Source organism: Delphinapterus leucas, chromosome 11, assembly GCF_059928025.1.
Source record: "Delphinapterus leucas isolate spDelLeu-1000000601 "Yukka" chromosome 11, BTC_Dleu_Yukka2, whole genome shotgun sequence".
NCBI lineage: Eukaryota > Metazoa > Chordata > Mammalia > Artiodactyla > Monodontidae > Delphinapterus > Delphinapterus leucas.
Window position 1 is genome coordinate 87,099,479 of NC_143139.1, and position 26,752 is coordinate 87,126,230.

Below are 26,752 nucleotides of genomic sequence, written 5' to 3' on the forward strand. Positions count from 1 at the left end.
TATGATCCTTCAGCCTCAGTGACTTTGTATCTGACCATGTGGTTAAGGTCATGAATATTAAGAATATCTGTATATACTGGATATTCACTTCCCCTAATAACCCATCAAGAATCCATTAATTTATGTAAAATCACTCCATCTTGTGGAGGCAAGAGGGAGCATATCAGATTTATACAGAGTTTTCAGATTACACCACCATGATCCCTCATTAAATTCTAATATGACTCTACCCAGCACCCATTGAGAATTATTACCAAAGAGACCATGGTTACCAGTAGATTTTAGTGTAGAAAACAGTTAAAAGTGACTAGTGTAAAACTTTATTTAGTCTACTTGTATTATTAATCTGTATTTCCTTTTGCACAAATTTCACTAGTTTGCTGTGTCCTTTGAAAGCAGGACTTCCTTTTATTTGCCCCCAAATTACCTATTTTCAGTGTCAAGGGAGGAGGTACCCTTTTGTTCAAGTATTTGAAAATTTAATGAACAACTCTATCCTGGACTGTTCATCCTACATCCTATCCATGCCCTTCATGGTTTCATACTCATTATATATATCCCCTTTCCTTAACCACTTAGTTCCTTATCCACTGCCCCTTTCAGGTCCCCAAAGTCATTTTAATTGCCCTCTTCTGAATCTTCTCCAGCTTTATTTTTTCTTTTTTGAGGTAAGTTATATGAATTACAGTAGTATTTCAGATGTAGATTTTACTAACGCTTTATATGTGAATAAAATATATAGTGTTATGTTTTGTTTCCTACAGTTGTCTTTAGAATGACATTTTATTGAAAGCCTTAAGTAAATTTTGCCATTTTTTATGTTTTGATTGAATAGTGTTCACCTTGAAACTGTACCTGAAGAAAAGAGTTTCTAAATAAAGCTGCTAAATATTCCTTAGTATTTTCCTTAAAGGTACTTAGAAATCAAAAAAATTCCTACAATTCAGGGTTCCCCTTACATTGATGAACTGATGACAAGTTAATACTTACACAGGACCTGCACCAAGTGCTTCACTGGGCTTTTTTTTTCTTGTTGTTAAGATAAGTCTAAAATGATCATCTAAAATGATCCCTAAAGGACTTCCCTGGTGGTCCAGTGGTAAAGAATCTGTCTTACAATGCAGGGGACGCTGGTTCGATCCCTGGTCAAGGAACCAAGATCCCACATGCTGCAGGGCAACTAAGCCCATGTGTCACAACTACTGAGCTCACGTGCCTCAACTAGAGCCTGCGTGCCGCAAAACTACAGAGCCCACACGCTCTGGAACCCGTGTGCCACAACTACAGAGCTGACGCACCATGGAGCCTGTGCGCCACAACTAGAGAAGAGAAAACCCACATGCCACAACTAGAGAGAAGCCCGCGCGCCGCAACAAAAGATCCCACAGGCCTCAACGAAGATCCCGCGTGCCGCAACTAAGACCCACGCAGCCAAACATAAATAAATAAATAAATCTTTAAAAAATAAAATAATCGTTTTACATATTACTAGGGGAAAAAACACATTTAGTTTGTACCAGCTACTTTCCTAAGCACCTTGCGTGTATTAACCAGTGAGGCAGATATTATTCTAATTGTCTGTATCTGAAAACTGGAGTAAAGAGCCTGCTAGTAAGTGATAGAGCCATTATTAAGGTCCAGCAATTCCTGGCCTGCCTTTCAGTGGGTATAATGTGCTTACATATTGTTGCTGACTTCTTTGAAAAAGGAGTAACTTAGCCTATCCTATTTGCTAATATCCTTAGGTTTTCTTATTTCTTATTCTCTTTCCCTCTAATTCCTATAAAAGGAATAAGAAAGATTTACATTATGTGCTATATTGGTAAAATGTCAGTCTGGCTTTCATTAACTTTCTAATCATCATTTTTCTGAAACTGAATAAAGAAATCAAATTTGTGATCAAAAACTTAAAACACCACCCTTACCAATGGCCTGGCGGTCACAGAAGCCCCACTCCTGCCACAAACTATATTCAAAACAGCTTCATTTGAATTTCTGATACCTCTGAAAAAAGGTTTTTGGTCCTCAGAGCATGTAGGATCACTACTACCACACTTCGGAAACCCCTCAATTTTAAGATTTACTACCATGGCATATATCTCTAGCCTCCCTGTGTTGGTGAGTAGTTGGTGATGATAGTGAGGATCAAGGATTCCTGTCTAAAAACCTGTTCTGTTTTTGCAGTGGATAGCCTGCTGAAATACACTGGCTATGGGAATGCTGCAGGACTGTTGGCGGCCAGGGGCCTCTTGGCTGGAGGAAGAGGAGATAATTGGTACTCAGAGGACGAGGACACAGACACTGAAGAATACAAAAATGCAAAACCAAAGTATAGTATCATGTTTCTTTTCACCTATGTCTGCCTTTGAATTGATTATTTGCCTTTCACTTCCTTTGGCTTTCATTTTCCAAGTATTTCTCTTTTGTGGATTTGGAAGCTTTCTGTTTAATAGTTTTAGAGGCAGTTTCGTAGCTAGTGCCTTAGAGGGTGACTTCAAGTGATTGAGGAAGGATAATATTGCAAGAAATGTTCTGCTGCATGTGCTCATTACCCTCTCCTAAGTATTAAGAGAGGTAGTGTTTTTAGATGTCTACCAACATATATTTAAAGGATATTGTTGCTTATTTTGTGCTCTCCTTTCCATAAGTTGAGATTTTATAAGGTATAACCAAGACCAAGTATTTAAGTTGGTTATTTGATACTTCAGTCTTTCTCAGAAATCTAAATGTAGGTTCCATACATTCTGATATTTCCTCTTGTGTAAAAGCCCTTATGAGTCAATAAAGTAAAGCAACAGGGCACATTACTAGCAAAAGGAAAGAAAACTGGCTCTATGGTAAATTTTAATCAAACACTTATGGAATCATCTTTTAACAGAGGCATTAGTACACTTGGATAGGCAAACCAGAGACTCTATCAAGTTTTCCCTGAGTCAGTGCTTGCAAGTCAAAGACACTAATCATCTCTTATCCCGAAACAAACCACCTCTACTTTTCTACTCCCCTTCCTTTTCATCCCCCTCTCAACTCCAATCCCAGGTAAATTTCTTAGTTTCCACTTATTAGGAGTTATTTGAGCTCAGTTTTCTGGTTTTCATTACTGAATGTTAAAAGGGTGTGCCCTTCCCTATTGATGATGGTATTGACATATGCTGTTTTCTAGCCACAGTCTTCTAGAGTGTGATGTGGATAATGTAGTAGTTGATCAGGGATAGAAAAATCATTATCTGCAACATTAGACCCTTTTTTTAAAAGTATAGCTTGTGCTTTGTTGAAATGAAAATAATAGGTTGTCAGAAGGTAAAAGAAAAGATCATTCCCTAATCAGACAGGACTTATATGGCCTGTATTCTTGGCAAATCAGGTCTGAGTAGGTGGTGTTACTTGTGGCATCCCCAGGGCTATCAGCCTCAACAGGATCTAGGAGTGTGTCCTAGAAGAAAAAGACTTTGGGGGGAAAAAAGCTAGCAGTGGCTCTAAGCAGTAAGTTCTCCAGACTGCCACCATGTAGATGTTATAAGTTGGGCACCTCTATCAGGTATTTGAAGCTAAGATAGAAAAATAATACATTAATCTTTCCATAATTATAGAAGTCATCATTCTAAATTATTATTGCTAGCTCTTGATTTTTCCATCCCATAAACTATATTTCCATATCAGTTTAATATTTTCTGCCTCTCCATTTGAGACATTAAAATATAGCATTTAAGGAGTCTCATATTTTTAAATGAAGGTAGAAATTACATTAGGCATTCATTGTGTCCCAGGGTATGTGGATACAGTCAACTAACATAGAAAACTCTTGAGTACTCATGAGTGGTTGATATCATTGCATCTCAATGTGTGTTGTTGATTTTATTTGGTAAATGACTTCTAAAATGGTATTGGTCATATATCTGGCAAACACAAGAATGCTACTATAATAAGAAAAACCTCAGAAAAAATACAAGAACACACTGGGTCTCTCCCAATAGTACGGGAAATAGAAATACATTACATTATGGAAGTGATACTAGATTTCAGGAAAGCACTGTTTGTTTAAATCAAGGACCATGATGTTTGATATTATTACTGTTTTGGCTTTCTGTCAGAAAGATTCTGTACTTAGGCTTATTACATCCCTGGTTGGAATCTTCTTCAGCCTTTGGACCTGGCCTATATCATTAATAGGAATGGTGCGTTAGTGTGGCCGGAATAGTCACCATTGTGAGATCTTGTTGTGTTTCTTAAACATTGCTCATTGTAAGTATAAATATGTTTTTCTCACATAGCATCACATCTTCCCTCTACAGATACATTTGCATCTGCTTTTTTCTTACATCTTCCCTCTTTCAGGTGCAACAGTGTAGTGGGATGTTTCATTTGTTAATTTAAAATACTTATTAAAATGGTCCCCATGGAAGGGGTGGTGAAAAAGTACTTTGCAAGCAAGACAATCCTTTGTGTTCTGGGCAGTGATGCACAAGCTCAAGGAAAGGAAACTTCTTACCAATCTAGTCAAGTTTATAAAGTCAGCATTTGAAATGATGACTTAGTCCCCTACCCCCTGATTACTCTTCACCAGTCAGTGTTCTCAGGATCACAGTCTGCTTCTCTTATGATGCACTTATTCACAAACAGTGCTAGCATTGGCAAAAGCAGAGAAATTACCCGTCATCCAGTTGACCCTTGTCCCATTGTCAAAAATGTAAGTGGATTCCGATTAATGCACCAAGGTAACCTGTAATCCTTTAGTGGAATCTGAAACTAAGAATTGTATGGAGCTTACATTCAGGCTATGAGAGACAGTTAATATCACAACAGTCCTTTTTGTGTCAAAATAAATGTATTTAACGGACTGGAAATGGCTTTCTGCAATTAACACACTTAGACAAAATACTCATAGAATCAAGTACATGTGCCACACAGGTTTTTGGTGTATGTCTAGCCATGTTTGTAGAAAGTTTTCAGATAAGCTTTGGTCCTGTATCAAAAAGAAACCAAATTTCTAAATTCTGGCTTTATACCCATTTCTTTTATGCCTCTGAGCATGGAGGCCCCTTGACTGAATAGGTGGTATAACATAACTGATTACCGTGGTTTGTACATCATTCCAAACATCAGTTGAAAAATGTGTACGTAATGACATTTGGCTCATTTTAGACCAGTTGCTTTCAGGCTAGGTGTGGTATATAGGAGCCTATGGGTCCAAAAAGGTTTATTTAAAGGGCCACTGTATGGCGGGGTGGAAGGACGGAATGGCCAAGGTGGGCAGAACTCTAGGATGTCCCATTGTATTCTTAATACCCCACACTAGTTCGTAATCACACCCAGCAGATTAAAATTATCTACTAAGCAACTCAGGGGTGTTTCCTTCTTGACCATGTATCTCTCAGCAGTAGCTGTGGCAGCAGCTGTACAGTTTCTTCAGCACAAAAGACTTTATTTTCTTTTGTCAAAATTTTGTTATGCTGCTTTAAGTCAAGTCCCATTATAATTGTGTCCATATGTTGGGGCTATACAAATGAAGAGATAGCTTTGTTTTTAATATTTCTTGAAGTAGATGAACCAGAAACAGGACTTGAAGGTTTTTCTTTTTGCCTAGTTTAGACTGTGATGGTATACTTATGTATAATAGGATGTAACTAGCCTTTCTAGGAACTGAAATTTATTTACTGTAGGCAGTCATGAAACAAAATCTAAATTCAGATCTCTAAAGACCGGAATCAAAAATAAAATTTTGCCACTTCTGCCATGTATACTGGTTAACCAACCTTTGTGATGTTTGCAATCACACCAGTTTTGCACTTTCAAAATTGAGTTCTCTAATTTTTCTTTTGTATTTTAATTTGGGTAAATGGCCAGCAAAAGGTGTGTTACCTGAACCTACAATACTGAGCTTTGCTTCAGGTTTCATTTCCTACAGATTCACAACCATAGTTTCCTATATCCTTTATGTCAAGGATATCACTCTTAATCCAACAGCCCAAGGTAGGAAACATTATAAAGCACTATAATTTAAAAAGGTATTTTGGAGCTTTTTTAACTGCCTAGGTGCAACTTGGTGTATCTATATGTATTCAGTATGTCTATTTATATGGATGATACATGATACTTAATAGTTGATAAATAAGTGAAAGAATTACACATTACCCTATTTCTTTACATTGCTAATAGAATGCAAAAACTTGGATTAAGATGTTGTTTCATAATTTACCCTACTCTTTTAATGTGGAATCAGTTTTATATTTATATGGTAATTCTCAAATTACTTGAGACATTTTCACCTCAGTCACCATTATTAACTGATGTCTCTTCAGAATACCTTGTATCTGAATTTAACCATAGCAAACTCCACGAAACACCTAGTGTTGCGTGGCTTCTTTAGCACATGCAGCTCCATAGTGACGATTTAACTTAATAGACTAACTCACTGGATCCAAGGCCTTCTGGCTGGCTTACTTACCAAGTAGCTCACTTATGCTAATAGTAGCTGGTGTTTATTATCTAATATGTGTCAGGTACTGTTCTAAGAACTTTCCTGATATTATCTCGTTTAATCTTTACATCAACCCTTTGGGCTAGGGTTATCTCATTTAATCTTTACAGCAAACCTTTGGGCTAGGGTTATCCCCATCTTACAGATGAGGAAACTAAAGCTCAGTGGTTTCCAGAACTTGTCTAGGGGACACAGTTCATGAGTGGTCAGGTGGCCTAACTCCAGAGCTGGTGTTTTTTGAGATTTTTGTTGTTGTTTTTGAGGTAGACAAAGCAGGTTTTACTGTGCTTTTCACTTTGCCTTCTTATTTTGGGGGTAAAATATACATAAAATGTACCATTTTAAGCATACATATCTGTGGCATTATATACATTAATGTGCAACCATCACCACCATCCATCTCCAGAACTTTTCATCCTCCCCAACTGAAACTCTGTATCCATTCCCTCTCCCCACAACCCCTGGTAACTACCATTCTACTTTCTTTCTCTATGAATGTGACTAGGAACCTCATATAAGTGGAATCTAAGATCCTCATATAAGAGAAATCATATACTTGTCCTTCTATGACTGAGTTCACTTGGAATGTCTTTAAGACTCATCCATATTGTAGCATGTGTCAAAATTTCCTTCCTTTTTTAGGCTGAATAACATTCTATTTAATGTATTTACCGCATTTTGTTTATCCATTCTTCCATCAGTGGACACCTGGGTTGTTTCCACCTTTTGGCTGTTGTGAATAATGCTGCTATGAACACGAGTGTACAAATATCTGTCCCTGCTTCAAGAGTCCCTGCTTTAACTTCTTTTGGGTATATAGCCAGAAGTGGAATTGCTGGATCATGTGGTAGTTCTATGTTTAATTTTTTGAGGAACTGCCATACCATTTTACATTCCCACCAGCAATGCACAAAGGTTCCAGTTTTTCTGCATCCTCTCCAATACTTATTATTTTTCTGGCTTTTTTTTTTTAATCTAATAGCCATCCTAACAGGTGTGAAGTCAAAGCTTGTGTTTTAACTGCTACCATATTCTTCAAAGCCAATCAAAGGGAGAGATGATTTGCCTCTCCCATAATTTCCCTGTTCTTAGAGCATCTATTATCTTTCTTTGATATAACCAAAATAGAAAATGAGAAAATATGTTTTTTATAAACCCTGATATCCCTGAAAGCTAAAAGTTCTATTCAGTTCATTCTAGTTCACAAAAATCTGTTAGGTAATTCTGGCTCTGCCTTCATAATACATTCAGAATCTAATCACCCCTTACTGCCATCACTGCTACCTACTCCAGTCCAAGCTAAACTTTCCTCTCCCTCCAGGATCATTTTAAATAGCTTCCTAACTGGTCTTGTTGCTTCTATCCTTGTCACTCTTCAGTCTGTTCTCAACTCGGTAGCCAACGCGATCCTTATAGAATGTAAGTCAGACATCACTGCTCAAAAACTCTACAATGGCTAAACACCAAAAGTCCCTGTAGTGATGTACACGCACCCTTTCTCACTGTACTGTCACCACACTGGGCTCTTCACTGTTTGTCACGCTCCAGACACACTCTTGCCTGAGGCTCTGCATCACTGACTGCTCCTTCTGCCTGGAATGCCTATTCTCCAGATAGCTGCATGTCTTATTCCCTCACCTCCTTCATGTCTTTACTCAATTATCATCTTCCTAGTAAAGTCTGTCCTGTTCCCATATTAAAAATTGCCACACTCCTACCTTTACCCCTCCACCTTGCACTTCCTCTTTTTCCTTCATAGCACTTATTACCTTCTAACATACCATATAATTTACTTATTCATTTAGTCTTTTTTCCCCACTAGAAGATAAACTCCATGAGAGAAATTTTTTTATTCATTGAGAGGGCCCCAAAATAGTGCCTCACATACTGTAGGCGCTCAGTAAATTTTTGTTGAATAAATTTTTTTGAGTTGTTGAATAAATTTAAGTTGGTCAGCCCCTTCTCAACATTAGGATACCAAGACAGTTGAGGTCCCCACCCTCATCAAACTTAACGTCTAGTTGGGGAGTGGGGCCAGGGAATGGAATTCAAGAAAACAGGATATGGTAAATTTCCACTCTGCTCTTTTGTTTTTGTGGAGTGGCAGATATTATGGAGAGTTTTTCCTGGAAAGACATTTCTAATTTCATGTGCATATAACGTCTCCTTTCCCACCCCACCTGCCCCCTTCTTCCATGATCTGGCACACAAATGCCTTTTCCTAAAAACCCTGATCCCTTTCCTAGAGGTTACAAATTGTCAGTCCATAGGCTACATTTAGCCCACAAGTAGGTTTTGCTTCACTTGCCTGATGTTGTGTTGGTTATTTGGTTTTATGTTTTTAATTTTTGTTTTACATAGGGCTTCTTAAAATAATTTAGAATTCAGATATTTCAGATGAAAATCTGAATTTCTAACTTCTTTTGAAAAAGTGGAAGTTCTGATAACATTAAGCCTGCATTCTCACATGGTAACTGACTGATGGAGTTGAGTGACTGTGACCCCTATCATACCAGGCATAAGCTCCTTTGATTTGATAATGTATCTTTTTTCCTTTTTGAATTTTATTTTTTTATACAGCAGGTTCTTATTAGTTATCCATCTTATACATTATTAGTGTATATATGTCAATCCCAATCTCCCAATTCATCACACCACCACCACCACCCGCCACTTTCCCGCCTTGGTGTCCATACGTTTGTTCTCTACATCTGTGTCTCAGTTTCTTCCCTGCAAACCAGTTCATCTGTACCATTTTTCTAGGTTCCACATATATGCGTTAATATACGATATTTGTTTTTCTCTTTCTGACTTACTTCACTCTGTATGACAGTCTCTAGATTCATCCACATCTCTACAAATGACCCAATTTCATTCCCTTTTATGGCTGAGTCATATTCCATTGTATAAATATTCTTTATCCACATCTTCTTTATCCATTTATCTGTCAATGGGCATTTAGATTGCTTCCCTGACCTGGCTATTGTAAATAGTGAACATTGGGGTGCAGGTGTCTTTTTGATTTACGGTTTTCTCAGATATAGGCCCAGTAGTGGGATTGCTGGGCTGTATAGTAGTTCTATTTTTATTTTCTTAAGGAACCTCCATACTGTTCTCCATAGTGGCTGTGTCAATTTACATTCCCCCCAACAGTGCAAGAGGGTTCCCTTTTCTCCACACCCTGTCCAGCATTTGTCATTTGTAGATTGTCTGATGATTCCCATTCTGACTGGTGTGAGGTGATACCTCATTGTAGTTTTCATTTGCATTTCTCTAATAATTAGTGACGTTGAGCAGCTTTTCATGTGCTTCTTGGCCATCTGTATGTCTTCTCTGGAGAAATGTCTATTTAGGTCTTCCGCCTATTTTTGGATTGGGTTGTTTTTTTGATATTGAGCTGCATGAGCTGTTTATATATTTTGGAGATTAATCCTTTGTCCATTGATTTGTCTGCAAATATTTCCTCCCATTCTGAGGGTTGTCTTTTTGTCTTATGGTTTCCTTTGCTTTGCAAAAGCTTTTAAGTTTCATTAGGTCCCATTTGTTTGTTTTTATTTCCATTACTCTAGGAGGTGGATCAAAGAAGATCTTGCTGTGATTTATGTCAAAGAGTGTTCTTCCTCTGTTTTCCTCTAAGAGTTTTACAGTGTCCAGTCTTACATTTAGGTCCCTAATCCATTTTGAGTTTATTTTTGTGTATGGTGTTAAGGAATGTTCTAATTTCATTCTTTTACACGTAGCTGTCCAGTTTTCCCAGCACCACTTATTGAAGAGACTGTCTTTTCTCCATTGTATATCCTTGCCTCCTTTTTCATACATTAGTTGACCACAGGAATGCAAGATTTCTTCAATATACGCAAATCAATCAATGTGATACACCATCATGAAAGAAATTAGATACACCACTGATGAAAGAAATTAAAGATGATACAAATAGATGGAGAGATATACCGTGTTCTTGGATTGGAAGAATCAACATTGTGAAAATGATTCTACTACTCAAAGCAATCTACAGATTCAATGCAATCCCTATCAAACTACCACTGGCATTTTTCACAGAACTAGAACAAAAAATTTCACAATTTGTATGGAAACACAAAAGACCCCGAATAGCCAAAGCAATCTTGAGAACAAAACACGGAGCTGGAGGAATCAGGCTTCCTGACTTCAGACTATACTACAAAGCTACAGTAATCAAGACAGTATGGTACTGGCACAAAAACAGAAAGATAGATCAATGGAATAGGATAGAAAGCCCAGAGATAAACCCATGCACCTGTGGTCAACTAATCTATGACAAAGGAGGCAAGGATACACAATGGAGAAAGGTTCCATTGATCTATATCTCTGTTTTTGTGCCAGTACCATATCATCTGATTACTGTAGCTTTGTAGTATTGTCTGAAGTCAGGGAGACTGATTCCTCCAGCTCTGTTTTTTTCCCTCAAGACTGCTTTGGCTACTCGGTGTCTTTTGTGTCTCCATACAAATTTTAAGATTTTTTGTTCTAGTTCTATAAAAAATGCTATTGGTAATTTGATAGGGATTGCACTGAATCTGTAGATTGCTTTGGGTAGTATAGTCATTTTCACAATATTGATTCTTCCAAACCAAGAACATGGTATATCTCTTCATCTGTTTCTGTCATCTTTAATTTCTTTCATCAGTGTCTTATACTTTTCTGCATAAAGGGCTTTTGTCTCCCTAGGTGGGTTTATTCCTAGGTATTTTATTCTTTTTGTTGCAGTGGTAAATGGGAGTGTTTTCTTAATTTCCCTTTCAGATTTTTCATCACTAGTGCATAGGAATGCAAGAGATTTCTGTGTTATTAATTTGTATCGTGCTACTTTACCAAATTCATTGATTAACTCTAGTAGTTTTCTGCTGGCATCTTTAGGATTCTCCATGTATAGTATCATGTCATCTGCAAACAGTGACAGTTTTTTACTTCTTCTTTTCCAATTTGTATTCCTTTTATTTCTTTTTCTACTCTGATTGCCATGGCTAGGACTTCCAAAACTATGTTGAATAATAGTGGTGAGAGTGGACATCCTTGTCTTGTTCCTGATCTTAGAGGAAGTGCTTTCAGGTTTTCACCATTGAGAATGATGTTTGCTGTGGGTTTGTCATATATGGCCTTTATTATGTTGAAGTAGGTTCCATCTGTGCCCAGTTTCTGGAGAGTTTTTATCATAAATGGGTGTTGAATTTTGTCAGAAGCTTTGTCTGCATCTATTGAGATGATCATATGGTTTTTATTCTTCAGTTTGTTAATGTGGTATATCACATTGATTGTTTTGCGTATATTGAAGAATCCTTGCATCCCTAGGATAAATCCCACTTGATCATGGTGTATGGTCCTTTTAATGTGCTGTTGCATTCTGTTTGCTAGTATTTTGTTGAGGATTTCTGCATCTATATTCATCAGTGATATTGGTCTGTAATTTTCTTTTTTTGTAGTATCTTTGTCTGGTTTCGGTATTAGGGTGATGATGGTGGCCTCATAGAATGAGTTTGGGAGTATTCCTTCCTCTGCAGTTGTTTGGAAGAGTTTGAGAAGGATAGGTGTTAGCTGTTCTCTGTTTGATAGAATTCACCTGTGAAGCCATCTGTTCCTGGACTTTTGTTTGCTGGAAGATTTTTAATCACAGTTTCAATTTCATTACTTGTGCTTGGTCTGTTCATATTTCCTATTTCTTTCTGGTTCAGTCTTAGAAGGTTATACCTTTCTAAGAATTTGTCCATTTCTTCCAGGTTGTCTACTTTACTGGCATAGAGTTGTTTGTAATAGTCTCTTAGGATGATTTGTATTTCCGCGGTGTCTGTTGTAACTTCTTCTTTTTCACTTCTAATTATACATATATATATTTGTTTGTTTTGCTTTTGTTTTTTGCGGTACGCGGGCCTCTCACTGTTGTGGCCTCTCCCGTTGCAGAGCACAGGCTCTGGATGCGCAGGCTCAGCGGCCATGGCTCACGGGCCCAGCCGCTCCACGGCATGTGGGATCTTCCCAGACCAGGGCACGAACCCGTGTCCCCTGCATCGGCAGGCAGACTCTCAACCACTGCGCCACCAGGGAAGCACTCTAATTATATTGATTTGAGTCCTCTCCCTCTTTTTCTTGATGAGTCTGGCTAATGGTTTATCAATTTTGTTTATCTTCTCAAAGAACCAGCTTTTAGTTGTATGGATCTTTGCTATTGTTTTCTTTGTTTCATTTATTTCTGCTCTGATCTTTATGATTGCTTTCCTTCTACTAACTTTGGGTTTTGTTTTTTCTTTTTTCTCTAGTTCTTTTATGTGTAAGGTTAGATTGTTTATTTGAGATGTTTGTTGTTTCTTGAGGTAGGATTGTATTGGTATAAACTTCCCTCTTAGAACTGCTTTTGCGGCATCCCATAGGTTTTGGATCGTTGTGTTTTCATTGTCATTTGTCTCTAGGTATTTTCTGATTTCCTCTTTGATTTCTTCAGTGATCTCTTGGTTATTTAGTAACGTATCGTTTAGCCTCCATGTGTTTGTGTTTTTTACGTTTTTTCCCCTGTAATTGATGTCTAATCTCATAGTGTTGTGGTCAGAGAAGATGCTTGATATGATTTCAATTTTCTTAAGTTTACTGAGGCTTGATTTGTGCAGCAAGATGTGATCTATCCTGGAGAATGTTCCGTGCACACTTGAGAAGAAAGTGTAATCTGCTGTTTTTGAATGGAATGTCCTATAAATATCAATTAAATCTATCTGGTCTGTTGTGTCATTTAAAGCTTGTGTTTCCTTATTAATTTTCTGTTTGGATGATCTGTCCATTGGTGTTAGTGAGGTGTCAAAGTACCCCACTATTATTGTGTTACTGTCGATTTCCTCTTTTATAGCTGTTAGCAGTTGCCTTATGTATTGAGGTGCTCCTATGTTGGGTGCATATATATTTATAATTGTTATATCTTGTTCTTGGATTGATCCTTTGATCATTATGTAGTGTCCTTTTTCTTGTCTCTTGTAACATTCTTTATTTTAAAGTCTATTTTATCTGACATGAGTATCGCTACTCCAGCTTTCTTTTTGATTTCCATTTGCATGGAATATCTTTTTCCATCCCCTCACTTTCAGTCTGTATGTGTCCCTAGGTCTGAAGTGGGTCTCTTATAGACAGCATATATATGGGTCTTGTTTTTGTATCCATTCAGCAAGCCTGTGTCTTTTGGTTGGAGCATTTAATTCATTCACGTTTAAGGTAATTATCAATACGTATGTTCCTTTACCATTTTCTTAATTGTTTTGGGTTTGTTTTTGTAGGTCCTTTTCTTCTCTTGTGTTTCCCACTTAGAGAAGTTCCTTTAGCGTTTGTTGTAGAGCTGGTTTGGTGGTGCTGAATTCTCTTAGCTTTTGCTTGTGTGAAAATCTTTTGACTTCACCATCAAATCTGAATGAGATCCTTGCTGGGTAGAGTAATCTTTGGTGTAATTTCTTCCCTTTCATCACTTTAAATGTGTCATGCCACTCCCTTCTGGCTTGTAGAGTTTCTGCTGAGAAATCAGCTGTTAACCTTATGGGAGTTCCCTTGTACGTTATTTGTCGTTTTTCCCTTGCTGCTTTCAGGAATTTTTCTTTGTCTTTAATTTTTGCCAATTTGATTACTATGTGTCTTGGTGTGTTTCTCCTTGGGTTTATTCTGCCTGGGACTCTCTGGGCTTCCTGGACTTGGGTGGCTATTTCCTTTCCCATGTTAGGGAAGTTTTCGACTATAATCTGTTCAAATATTTTCTCGGGTCCTTTCTCTGTCTTTTCTCCTTCTGGGACCCTTATAATGCAAATGTTGTTACGTTTAATGTTGTCCCAGAGGTCTCTTAGGCTGTCTTCATTTCTTTTCATTCTTTTTTCTTTATTCTGTTCTGCAACAGTGGATTCCACCATTCTTTCTTCCAGGTCACTTATCCGTTCTTCCGCCTTAGTTATTGTGCCATTGATTCCTTCTAGTGTAGTTTTCATTTCAGTTACTGTATTGTTCATCTCTGTTTGTTTGTTCTTTAATTCTTCTAGATCTTTGTTAAACATTTCTTGTATCTTCTCGATCTTTGCCTCCATTGTTTTTTCGATGTCCTGGATCATCTTCACTCTCATTATTCTGAATTATTTTTCTGGAAGGTTGCCTATCTCCACTTCATTTAGTTGTTTTTCTGGGGTTTTATCTTGTTCCTTCATCTGGTACTTAGCCCTCTGCGTTTTTATCTGGTCTTTCTGTGAATGTGGTTTTTGTTCCACAGGCTGCAGGACTGTAGTTCTTCTTGCTTCTGCTGTCTGCCCTCTGGTGGATGAGGCTATTCTAAGAAGCTTGTGCAGGTTTCCTGATGGGAGGGACTGGTAGTGGGTAGAGCTGGATGTTGATCTGGTGGGCAGAGCTCAGCAAAACTTTAATCCACTTGACTGCTGATGGGTGGGGCTGGGTTCCCTCCCTGTTGGTTGTTTGGCCTGACATGACCCAACACTGGAGTCTAGCTGGGCTCTCTGGTGGGGCTAATGGCGGACTGTGGGAGGGCTCACGCCAAGGAGTACTTCCCTGAACTTCTGCTGCCAGTGTCCTTGTCCTCACAATGAGACACAGCCACCCCCGCCTCTGCAGGAGACCCTCCAACACTAGCAGGTAGGTCTGGTTCAGTCTTCTATGGGGTCACTGCTCCTTCTCCTGGGTCCCAATGCGCACACTACTTTGTGTGTGTCCTCCAAGAGTGGAGTCTCTGTTTCCCCCAGTCATGTTGAAGTCCTGCAATCAAATCCCACTAGCCTTCAGAGTCTGATTCTCTAGGAATTCCTCCTCCTGTTGCCAGACCCCCAGGCTGGGAAGCCTGACATGGGGCTCAGAACCTTCACTCCAGTGGGTGGACTTCTCTGGTATTAAGTGTTCTTCAGTTTGTGAGTCACCCACCCAGCCGTTATGGGATTTGATTTTATTGTGATTGCATCCCTCCTACTGTCTCATTGTGGCTTCTCCTTTGTCTTTGCATGTGGGGTATCTTTTCTGGTGAGTTCCAGTGGCTTCCTGTTGATGATTGTTCAGCAGTTAGTTGTGATTCCCATGCTCTCACAAGAGGGAGTGAGCGCACATCCTTCTACTCGACCATCTTGAACCAATCCCCTGATAATGTATCTTTTTCGTTCATCTTATCTGCCTTAGCCTCTGTAGGGACTTGACTTTATAGCCTCTTCATTAACCAGGGTGCTTTGAGCAAAATTTAATCCACATTTTTTAGAGATAGATGTTAACTTTCATGTAGCTCAGGGAACATTTAATAGCTTTTTCTCTTCAGTGAACCAGCGTAGTACTGTTGATGTTGGCCAAATGTAGCAACATTTTGAAGAGCAGGTCTTAATCCTTTTGTCTCCAGCTGCTGTCATATAATGGCCTTATATAATACAAAAGTCTTGGTGACATATCACACATAAGAGTTTGGATACTTCTTGTCACCTAATTGGAAGACATAAAACAGGATTGGAGTGCTGAGAAGATGGGGGAGGGGAGCAGAGACAGGGTGGGAAAAATTATGATAAATATAAAATTATCCAATAAAATATCCACCACAGTTAACAGTTAGTATACTTAAAGTATCTTAGGACTCAGAGTCTTGGAACAAAAAACCAATCCCAGAATTTCAGTGTTAAGATCCTGAAACCTGGAAAGTTAAATCTCAGACTATACTGTTCAAGGTTATAAAGGTGGCAAGTGTTTGTTCAACCAAAAATAGTCTTTTTTTTTTTTCAAAAGTAGTTTTTTATGAAACCTCACTCTGTTGCTGCGGTGGTGACTATTTGTTTTCTCTTCCTCTGAGTAGAAGCTACATGAGATTGGTTTGAAGTGGGGAGCTGGAGGGGAGACAGTGTCCAAGTCTGCCTCCTGCCCCCAGAACACTGGCATTTTTCCCATAGGAGAGTAGCATGGTTCAGCAACTTGTGTTTGCTGTGGCTTTGTTTATGTTCTTCTGAGTACTGGGATGGGGGTAGGGGTAGGGGGTGTTTTTTCAAGGAAAAAAGATGAAACCTCAATCCCTGGAGTGATTTTGGGGGGTTGGAATGTTTTACTACAAGGGTAAAGGATGGTAAGTTCTTACTCTGTAAGAGTGAATTTCTGGCTGCTGCTTTCATGCTCAGTGAGCAAAGGATTTTGTGACTTTAGTAGCTAATTTCACAGCAAGACATTAAATCATTTTAGCAGCAGCGGACTTGAGGTCAGCTTATGGAAAACAGACATCATTTCCACTAAGCCCTTAAAAGAACCAAGAAAAGAATCAAATGTGCCCTGATCCAGGAATGCATGTCCTGACTTTGTTTGCTGTGGTATCCACAATATGACCAGTGTGTCCTCCTGACAGATTTTTTCCCTGAGGCACATGATGGGTTGTGCTAATTTCATTATATTTCTAAAACAGTGTGTGGATCTGATTTAAGTCACCCTTCCATTGAGCTTGAGGAGAGAAGCCTTCTCTCAAGAGACAGATGAGCATGGTCTAAATAGTTAATACATCTACCTTCCCTTATACTTTCTTCTAAGGCCTTACTGCCTTTGTCTGCTTGGTAAGTGGTATGTGCCTATAATAAGTACCTTTACTTACTTATTTATAAGACTATATGTTTTTTTCTAATTTAGCAGGCAGCAGAAGAGAAACCAGTGAAAATATGTCCCGTCGTTATACACCTAAGCAAATAATAGTATGGGTGGTGGAATTACATTTTCACTGTGGCATTTGGATACTTCTTAAAAACTCCATAGTTCTCAGAAGCCTCGTCTGGGTCCTCTTTGTTCTTGACTTTTGGTGATGACCCCGTTTGGCATTTTTGTTAATGGCCACCAACTAGACGCCTTTTTCTTTTCTTTTATGAGCACCTGAAAAAAGGGAGAGAGACTAGTCGCACACAATGCATGTCTCAAGTAGGCACTCTATCCCAGTGGTTCTTAACCTCAATGTGCATCACAATCACCTGGAGAAAAAACCAAAACAGATTTAGTTGGTTTCAGGTGAGGCCTGTCTTTCAAGTTTCTCAAGTGATTCCAATGTATAGCCAAGGCTAAGAATCACTGAGAAGCCTATGGGTTTTCAGACTGTTTCCCCAGAGTTCCTGAAAGTGCCTTAGGGGCTGCCTTAAGAGGAAGCAAGTGAGTGCGGACAAATAGAAGGGATTCTAGGCCTGCACTCTCCTTGGCTGTCCCTATCCCCTCTTCTGCCTGAGCAGTTCCAGTTTCATCTATTTCATAAATCAGCTTTCTATGTAGATTTCATTTGTTAAAATAAAAAGGGTGAGGGGTTCCACTGCTTGAAGGAAAAAGTTTTTTAACCATGGCTCTAGACATAGGTCTTATGAAAGAATGGCAAAACAGATGTTTTAGATCTGGTGTTTAAGGATGGTGAGCATTGAGTCCTTCTGTAAGAATCTGTATGTCAGGCAGCCTCTGAGGAATGTAGAAAATAAATATTTTTTTTGTAACAGATGTACCTAGCCCTTGCTCCAAGTGAGAAAAGCCCTGCTCTGTAAAGAAAGTTAACTTGCCCAAGTAAAAGTCTAAAGCAGGGCTGGCAAACTAGCCACCAGATGATGTAATTAATCGTGGTGTCTTGGTTTTGGCCCGCATGATTTTTTTTTCCCTGTTTAGACTAGCACTGTTCTCCATTTTACCCTAGTCCTCAATACTCCATGTTATTTATACTTGACCAATTCACTCATTTGCATATCCTTAAGGCCTGGCGCCTGAAACCATTTGTGTTTGTAGACCCTAGAAAGTAACTTATCAGCGATTTGCCATTTGCAGGGATATTTCATTTGATCATTAAAAACATACTGTGTGTACTTGGCTGGTACAAAATGCTGTAACCTCTTGTCTGCTTCTCCAGAAAGATGTTTAAGCTATAAATATTTGGCAGCCGTTGAAAGAATTATCTTTTATTTCACCTCGTCAAAAAAAATAATAATAATGTGGCTTTTAATTAAGAGGATAGTTTTGTTTGGTATTAGAACTTCATACAAAGTTTATGGAACGTATTCATCTTAAGTACTTTATTAAATCTATTTCCAGAAAGCTAGATGGTATACCTGTCTTTTGGTAGGCTAGATTTCATTCCTTTTTTTAATCTAGGTCAGATCAAATCTAATTAAGATTGTTCTTTTGCTTTATCTTTTATTATTTAAACACTCATTGCCTTCTGTGGTCTCACTAATGGACTAATTTCCTGAGATTATAAATGGGCATGCTTTCATTTTCAGATTCCAGCCTCTCTGTCATCATTTTTCCAATTTTTTGACATATTTGTTTTATGCTGTATCACAAAATAGATTTCTCCTTCTCTGAAATCATTTGTCCCTTATATAATTAATGAAGAAGCTGTGCATCCAAGGATATTTATCCTAACGGCACCAATCAAATTTCATATTTTTAAAAAGCAGCCGTGCCTTTAAAAAAAAGTTGGCAAGTTCGCTATCACCCATTTCCCAAAGCAAATTAGCAGGAAAAGTCAAAAAAAATTCCTATAGCAGTTCTATATCATAAAATTGCTATTGCCAATTTTTTGGCTATTATACTCTTTCTTATTATAACTTACAACTTGGACCAGAAAAGTATAGAAAGAGCATAATTTGAAAACATACAGCATAACTTTTTTTTCTTTTTGTAGCATTAATCTTATCACTGGTCATTTAGAGGAACCAATGCCAAACCCCATAGATGAAATGACAGAAGAACAAAAAGAATATGAAGCCATGAAACTTGTCAACATGCTTGATAAACTTTCCAGGTATTGTATTCCCATCCATTTTTTGCTTGGTTTCTAAAAATGTTCTATTTCTTTGTCTCTCTCACTGAGAGTTACCATAGAACAGCAACTCTGGAAATCCATGTTGATTGGAACAGGATGGCCCAGGCAGCAGTAGTTCAGATCTCTCTTGGCTACCATGGTTCTTCTACATGTGCCGCTTATGGATGTGCATTCTTAAACATTTAAACTCTCAAAGTTAGGATAGTAACTACTAGGTCATTGTGATATTTAACCAACTAACCTCCCTGTCTTCAAAAAGATGCTGTGAATTAGGTTCAATGATTTTGCTGCTGCTTGTATTTTTTGTTTTAGTCTGTTTTGGTTTTTGTTCCAAATCATAATGCTTTTTTTTTTTTTTTCCCATTTTTGATGTGCAAGTTTGCAGTTCTTTCTTTTTGGATTGCTGATAAAACCAAGAATTCTAAAATGTCACGCACCCAATAGAAAAAAGTGAAAAGGAATAGCTCAAATGAAGGATTTTTCTGAAAGCAGGCACTTGTATTAATTAGGGATTCTAAAAACAATCTCCCCTTCCCTTCTTGCTTCACACCTCCTTCCCCTCCCCAGATAGCCAGTTTTGAAAATAATTAAATATATACTAATAAGCAACTAGTCATCTTGGAGGAGTTATTAGAAAGTATTAATTCCTTTCATACTTGCCTGAATTGCTCAATTTTCTAGTCGTACATTGAGTCACTGTCTCCTTTAAGCCATCTTGAGTGAGTGCTTCTGTGTGTTGGTGGCAGCTGCCACCGGAAGGTGAATTTCTTCTGGTCATCTCCTCTTTCACAACAGCTATGCAAAGGCTAGTATCCCTCAATCAAGAGGAGTAGCAACTAGAATGGGAAAGCCAGAAAGCCAACCATTAAAGGGAAGGTGTAATAAAGAAACAAGCAGAGGCTAAGAGCACAGCAGGAGGCTTAGAGTAGAAGTGTTCAAAAATAAGAGGAGGCTGACATGGGGAGTGTGACAAGTTAGGGTATTTAGACCCTTTGCAGAGTCTGAGTTTTCACATGATGCTGGTGATGTGGTGGAAGTTACATAGAAGTAAGTAGCTTCATCATCTACAAAGCTAATATGACTAGAATTTAGTTGACTTCCAGTTAGTCCTTTTAAATTTCCATCATTTTCCCAAGAAGGTTAGAATTTACAGCTCACTATGCTCACAGTCTTCAAAAGACATTGTTATCTGTTTGCATATGACATTCTCCCTACCTTTGGATAGAATATACATGTTCCTTCCCTGAATGAATTTACAATAAAAGAGAAGATGCTGATAGGACAAACCTATAGGAGGCAGAGTAAAAGGTTCTGAATGAATATATAAAAGGTTTGTACTTCCAAAAGGATCTGAGGTAGCTAATGAAACAGTGCTGTAAGTACAGCAGTTGGGATGAGAACAAACAGAGCCCATCTGGTAGAAGCTGGAGGGGAAATGTTAACAAGGACCTGAGTAGAGCATATTAGTGTGAAGACAGTGAACTAGTTAGGTTGAATAAATTTCATTTTTCATAAATTTCATTTCAATAATATGAGTTCTTAAAAGATAACACAGATGCTATCCAACTGGCCCATTTGCCCTAGATGAGTAAACACCCAGCAGATGCCCAGCTCAATCTGAAGGTGATACTGATTTTCACATGTATAAAGCAGAGCAAATATGTCTTGTGTTGGCTTTGATGGTATGAATTTTGCCATTAAAGTTGAAGCTAAGGCAACTTTGAGAATAGTCCTAAATCACAGACTTTTTTCATGACTTGTGGTGGGATTTTTACATTGTCTGCCTTTATGTGCTTTCTAACATTTGCTCTCACTAATAACAATCAGTGACAAAACTGTATGGAGATTAGCAGTGGGCATTCCAAAGCAGGAATGCAAAGAATGAAGCCATTCTTTATGTGTCTTATGTGTTTGTCTTAAGTTTCTTCTCTCTTTTCACTGTTGTTTTTGGTTTGGTTTTTTGAGGTTAAAAAGATGCCGTAAAGCCAAAGTAGACTAAATTCAGTAAATGCAGGGAACATTTATTAAGCAGCTGCTCTGTGCAAGGCACTGTGCTAGGAAGATGAGGGAGATTCAGAGGTGAATGTGGGAGTCTGTATCTTTGGAAATGATTACTTCTTATTACTGTGGGATATGGCTGTAATCTGTTCTAGAATACAGAGTATTCTAGAAGGAAGTAATGACAAAATAAGGTCTGTGTTGAACTGTGAGCACCCAGGAAAAGGAGCAGTTCATTCTGTTGGGATAAATCAGGGACTTTCACAGGGAAGGTAGCATTTGTGCTGATCCTTGAAGTTTAAGAGGTATTGAATTGACAAATGGAGAAATGACCATTCATTCTAGGTAGAGGGAAACTTACTCTTGTTAATAAGATAAATCTTTTTTATTCACCTACTGCATCTTTCTTCCAAAGAGCTCAGGTTATTTTATCATTATTTGAGTAATATGTTATCAGATTTATCATTGGGGAAAAGCAAGGCCCAAAGAATTGCCCCAAACACTTCCAAGCTAATGACTGGTGAAAATCCATTTCCTTTCACAGTTTACAAAACACTTTCACATACATTGTCTTTCTAGCTAAAGTAAGGCTAAGAACTTCATTTTCCAGAACTCAAGACCTTTGCTCTGTCCACTGTGCTACTGTGTCTGTCTGTCAGAGTCAGTGTTTGCCAGAACATTTCCTAATCACCCTCTTCAGCAGTGTGCTATTGGTTAGTTCCTTCAACTGTCACTCCGAGGGTGTTCCGCATCCCACCACGTCTTGCTGTGCCAAGAGTGTACTGTAGCTTTGTCTGATTAACTTTCTTTCCAAAAGTGAAATCATTTTCTCCTGGGCCTGATTTGAAAGGCGTGAGAGTAAAGGATAGGATTGGAGGTGATGTGGCCAATGAATGGACGCTAGACACTTCCTTTTTTCCATCCATAGGAGAGCAGATGTGAACGACCTGCACCAGGATGGTGGTTAGCAACAGTGGCCCGTGCCAAAGCACTTACCAAAGTGATGACTAAGGTTGGTCATGCCAAGTACTGTTACTGAGCCTGGTGTAGGGTACAGATGTTATTTACCACCAAAACTGTAAAACCACCAATGCAAAAATTAAAATTACATTTCCATTTTGCCTCCATGCTGGACATAGCCACTGCCTCAAGTTGCTCACCACCTTAGCAGCTTTATCTCAGCTAGATTTTTAAGGATACTGGAGAGATCAGCGCTCAAACATTTTCTTCCCATTGACCACCAACTGACAGTATATTCCAAGTGATTTTTTTTTTTTAGTAAGGATTGTATTTGTGACAGATGTAGGTAAGGGGATTGGCAATGGACCTAGAGGTCTTAAGAGTTTGAGAATAATTTGAACCCCATAAATCCCATCATGTCTAGCTAGTACAGTGCCTTGTACCCTGTGGTTTCCCCAGTGTGTGATGATGAAATAATGTATAAAGCAGATCCCCAAATCGAAGGTTAATTTTTTGCTCAATAAAATAGCCTACATGGTTTAAAGACTTGAAAGTATACTTTTGTCAGTTCCATTTCTTGGCCAGATGTCATAAAATTCAGGTCTGGAAAGGAATTCTATAAGGTACTTTGGCCCACGACTGGCTAATTTAAATATTGGGGTACCTAACTTCTTTAATATAGAATGATAATTGTAATATTTATCAGACATAAGCATTAAGGCCTGAGGCATAAGATTATAGAAAGCTTCCTTTGACATTTTTTTTTAATGTGAGAACAGAGGTGGAAAAGGGGATGAAAGTTGCCTGCCTCTCCACCTCCTCTTTCCTTTTCTGAATTGGAAAAAAAATAAGCCCCTGCAATTTAAGCGGGAGATTAGAACGGGGATTGTATGTGGTTAAGCAAGTCCAGTGTGGCTAAGACAACTGCATTCACCTCAGCTACAGCACACGAGCCTCATGTAGTGACGTGGCCTCCTCCACAAAAGGGGAGAGAGGATTGACTGGCTTAAGCCTAAGCTAACCAAGGGGAGTGATATCTCAAGTTTCAGTTTTGTTTTGACTTTTCTAATCCCCTTTAGTTTCTTAATTGGAACCAGGACTGATTAACCTTCTACTCTACCCTAACCCCATCACTGTTTAACAAGGTGCATTGCCTTTATTGCTTATATATTCTATCAAAATCTTCTAAAATTTACATTTATATAAATAATTGTTTTCCATTTCTTCCTTTTCTTATCTCCTCTTTATCCAATATATATATTTTGCCAGCCTTTGTGTAGTATTTGGGACATGGTGGACATGGCTTTCTTAATAAATGCAAGTATCAAATATAGTAATAGTTCCCCTTTAAACCAAAGGTTATTTTTAAACTTATGGAAGCTGGGACAGGTAATTTATGAGTGAAAAGTAATAACTACATAATTTTTTTCTTGTAACTAAATTACTTTACTCTACTTACAAAAATAACTGTGATTACTCCCACCTTTATGATGAGTTAATCAAGGAAATGCTTTTTAGGTACATTTCAGAAATATGATCCAGTCTTTATAGCATTGTGAGATCTATTTAGGTACGAAAGTGTCAAGATCTTAATTGTTTACATCAGAAAATCCTTTAGATCTGCACTGTCCAATATGGTAACCACTACCCATATATAACTATGGCTAGTCTGAATTGGGATGTCCTGTAAGTGTTAAATACTCAGACTTTCAAAGACTCAGTACAAAAAGAGAATGTAAAATAAATATCTCAGTTGTTTAATATGGATTTTATATTGAAATAATTTTTGATATATTGGATTAAACATTATTTTAAAATTAATTTTACCTATTTTTTCTATGTGGCTACTAGAACATTTAAGATTACATATATGGCTTACATTGTATTAGATAGCACTGTTCTACATCATTAAAATACACTGCAGTGTTGCTTAGAAGCTTAATTAAGGGAACTTGGATCCAGTTAAACTAATATACCCTTAAAGTGGTAGGGGAGAATTAATTGGAGAAACTGGCTAGACATCTCTTAGTAGGACGTCATGCAAACTTTGTATTGCCTATCAGTAGTCATTGTCCTTTAACTCTGTAGTAGGAATGCCTACTTGGAGCTCTTGGTTTAAGCACTAGGTGAAATGACTTCTGTTTATTAGAGAAACATCAAATAAGAATAATCTCCATTGACTGTTTGCTCTGAGTAACCCTCCTCCTTTAACTTTTAAGACTTTCTCATTGAGAAGAGCATGTACGAACTTCCATTTCTACTGCTTTATTCAACAGTGTCAGCTGGCATGCTGACCTCTTATTAATATTTATTTTGCTAATTCTGGACAACAGGAAAGAAAGGTTCTGTAGAGAAATTACCAAGAAATAAAGATCACCTTCAGTTAAGGACAAAACTGAGTTTTATTTTTCTAGCACTATCCCTAACCTCTTTCTCTATATTTTCTTAACCATGCTCTTCAATGTGAGGTGGATAGCAAATTTTTAGAAGCTTTGCATGTGATCTTCTAACAGAAATGAGAATAATGAAAGACTAATATTTATATAGTGCTTTAAAGTTTAAAAAGTACTTCCACTGACTGTTAAAACAGCCCTGTGAATTAGATAGGGCAAGAGATATTTTATTGAGGAGTAAATGGGACCAATGATGAAGTGACAGAACCAAAATCAGGCATCTGGTTAATGACATAGTCAGGATTTGGTTCTTAGTCTTCATATTCCAGATCTTATGTTATTTTGAAAAATTACCAACAAACAGCTCTCAGATTTGTCAGTCTGATTATTTTTAATAATACACTTTAAATTTTAAATAGATGCAAAGCACGAAGACAAAGAGTAAGCATATTTACGAAGACAAAGAGTAAGCATATTTACCTGACAAAAAAATTAAGATTTGGAGGCCATTCATTCCTGCTTTTTCATTCCATAGTTGAGCTTTTCTCAAATATCAAGTCAGGTCCTATGTAGCTTATATCAAAAACAGAAGACAAACAGAAACAACTTCATATGAAGGAAACCAGTAAAACTGCTATGATTCTATGTTAATAAAGTCTTTCTTTTAACTATTTTGAAAATAGAATGATTATAGGTATTCTAACAAATTCTTACATTCAGTGTGATCATATTAAGAAAATTAACTTTAGAAAGACTTCCTTATTTACAGGACTGTTGCCTGTTTAGGCAGCTCCCAAAGTGGAAGGACATGGTGTAGATAACATGCCATATCCATTTGTCTTGGGAATGATATTTTTATGTTACGTATTTTACCTTCCCAACTGTACCCAATCCCAAAGCATAATGGTGAGGCTGAGGGAAGGATCTCAGAAATGTTTTTGAAAAATGCAGCTTGAAGACCTCAAATTTGGTATAGAAAAGTCACCACACCTCTCCTGCCTACTGGGTTAGTGGCTTAGTGAAAGAACAGTAAAACCAACCAGTCAGCACTAGGAAGCCATTAGATGAAAGATTAACTGAAAGATGAAGGACCAGCAAAGGACACTCTTTCATAGTATTTAACTGAACATGTTAACCAGTGCCAAAGGTTGTTTTAATTTCTGTGAGGAAAAAAGCGTTAAAAACACTTAAGAATATCACAAGTTATTGGGAAATCCATTGTACTTCAGTGGATATGGACTGTTCCATTGATGCTGAAATCTTGAAATAAGATGCACTCTCAGACTTGGAATTATAGCAAAGATTACAGAGCTTCTTTCTCCGGGCTCTCACAGGCTCCATTACTGCAGGCACTTTTGGAAAAGCTCTGTTAATTAAAATGCTTTATTTATATACTAATTTTCATCCTATCTTTCAAATGTGAAAGGGAATTAAATATGAAATGGCTAATTTTAAATGCCAGGGTTCTTTTTTTTCCAAGCCAACCTTACATTAAGAACAGGAATCCCTGTGCCAAAGAAATGGTTCCCAATTATCCCATCATGGGTTTTGTTATACATTGTACAGAAGTCAACAAAACAAGTAGGTAACAGGACCTGCCTAAATAGCAGCCACCCTCATTAAAATCAGAGAATTAATCGGGGTGATTGAAGGAAGCAATGCTTCATAGGCTCCCCCTTTTTCTTCTTTTCTAATCATAGAACAAAATATGTTACATAAAAGGATCGGAACTATTATGCAGTACTCAATTAGAGGGAGGTGAATAGGTCTCTAACATGCTGTTTTATCAAAAGAGCAGACTGGTGTTTGCATGACTGTTGTTTCATTACAGACCCTGTCATTAATTCCATGTGTCAATACTGCCCTGTAGTACACAGAGCAGACAAGAAAGAAGAGCCCTTGAAAACAAGGGAATGATTTTTGAGTCGTTATCAAGCTAAGTGGCAAGCGGGAAGCTGAAACTCGTATAGGTAAATTCGAAGGGACTCTTGGGAGATCTGCAAGTGGGAAACAAGAATGCATTTTACCAACTGCTTAATTATGTCCTGTTTTTCAACAAGTACACTTGAATTGAATGCTTTGTTTGTATTGCACAAAAACATGTGCTGTGGGCAAGAGTATTCTCTTGTTTCC

General features: G+C 37.9%; 1 protein-coding gene and 1 long non-coding RNA gene across 6 annotated transcripts in view; one reads left to right on the plus strand and one right to left on the minus strand.

Annotated features, from left to right (window-relative positions):
* Nucleotides 1-26,752, plus strand: part of RIC8B (RIC8 guanine nucleotide exchange factor B) — a 121,561-nt gene that overhangs the window by 84,609 nt on the left and 10,200 nt on the right. The window contains exons 8-11 of one of the 5 annotated variants that reach the window (XR_002648314.3): nucleotides 2,185-2,329; nucleotides 19,128-19,247; nucleotides 22,195-22,278; nucleotides 26,451-26,589. Coding sequence is in view for 2 of the 5 variants with exons in the window: in XM_022600033.3 (XP_022455741.1) it covers nucleotides 2,185-2,329; nucleotides 19,128-19,247 (265 nt within the window). In the remaining 3 variants the exon portion in view is untranslated. Of the gene's footprint in view, nucleotides 1-2,184; nucleotides 2,330-19,127; nucleotides 19,248-22,194; nucleotides 26,590-26,752 lie in introns of all 5 variants that reach the window. The other 4 variants (XR_004024464.2, XR_002648315.3, XM_022600033.3 and 1 more) reach the window with 4 other exon arrangements.
* Nucleotides 717-25,967, minus strand: LOC111187925 (uncharacterized). Its single transcript, XR_002648317.3, has 3 exons — nucleotides 25,100-25,967; nucleotides 17,192-20,104; nucleotides 717-15,934 (listed from the first exon to the last, which is right to left on the minus strand). It is a non-coding gene; the product is annotated as an uncharacterized LOC111187925 (long non-coding RNA).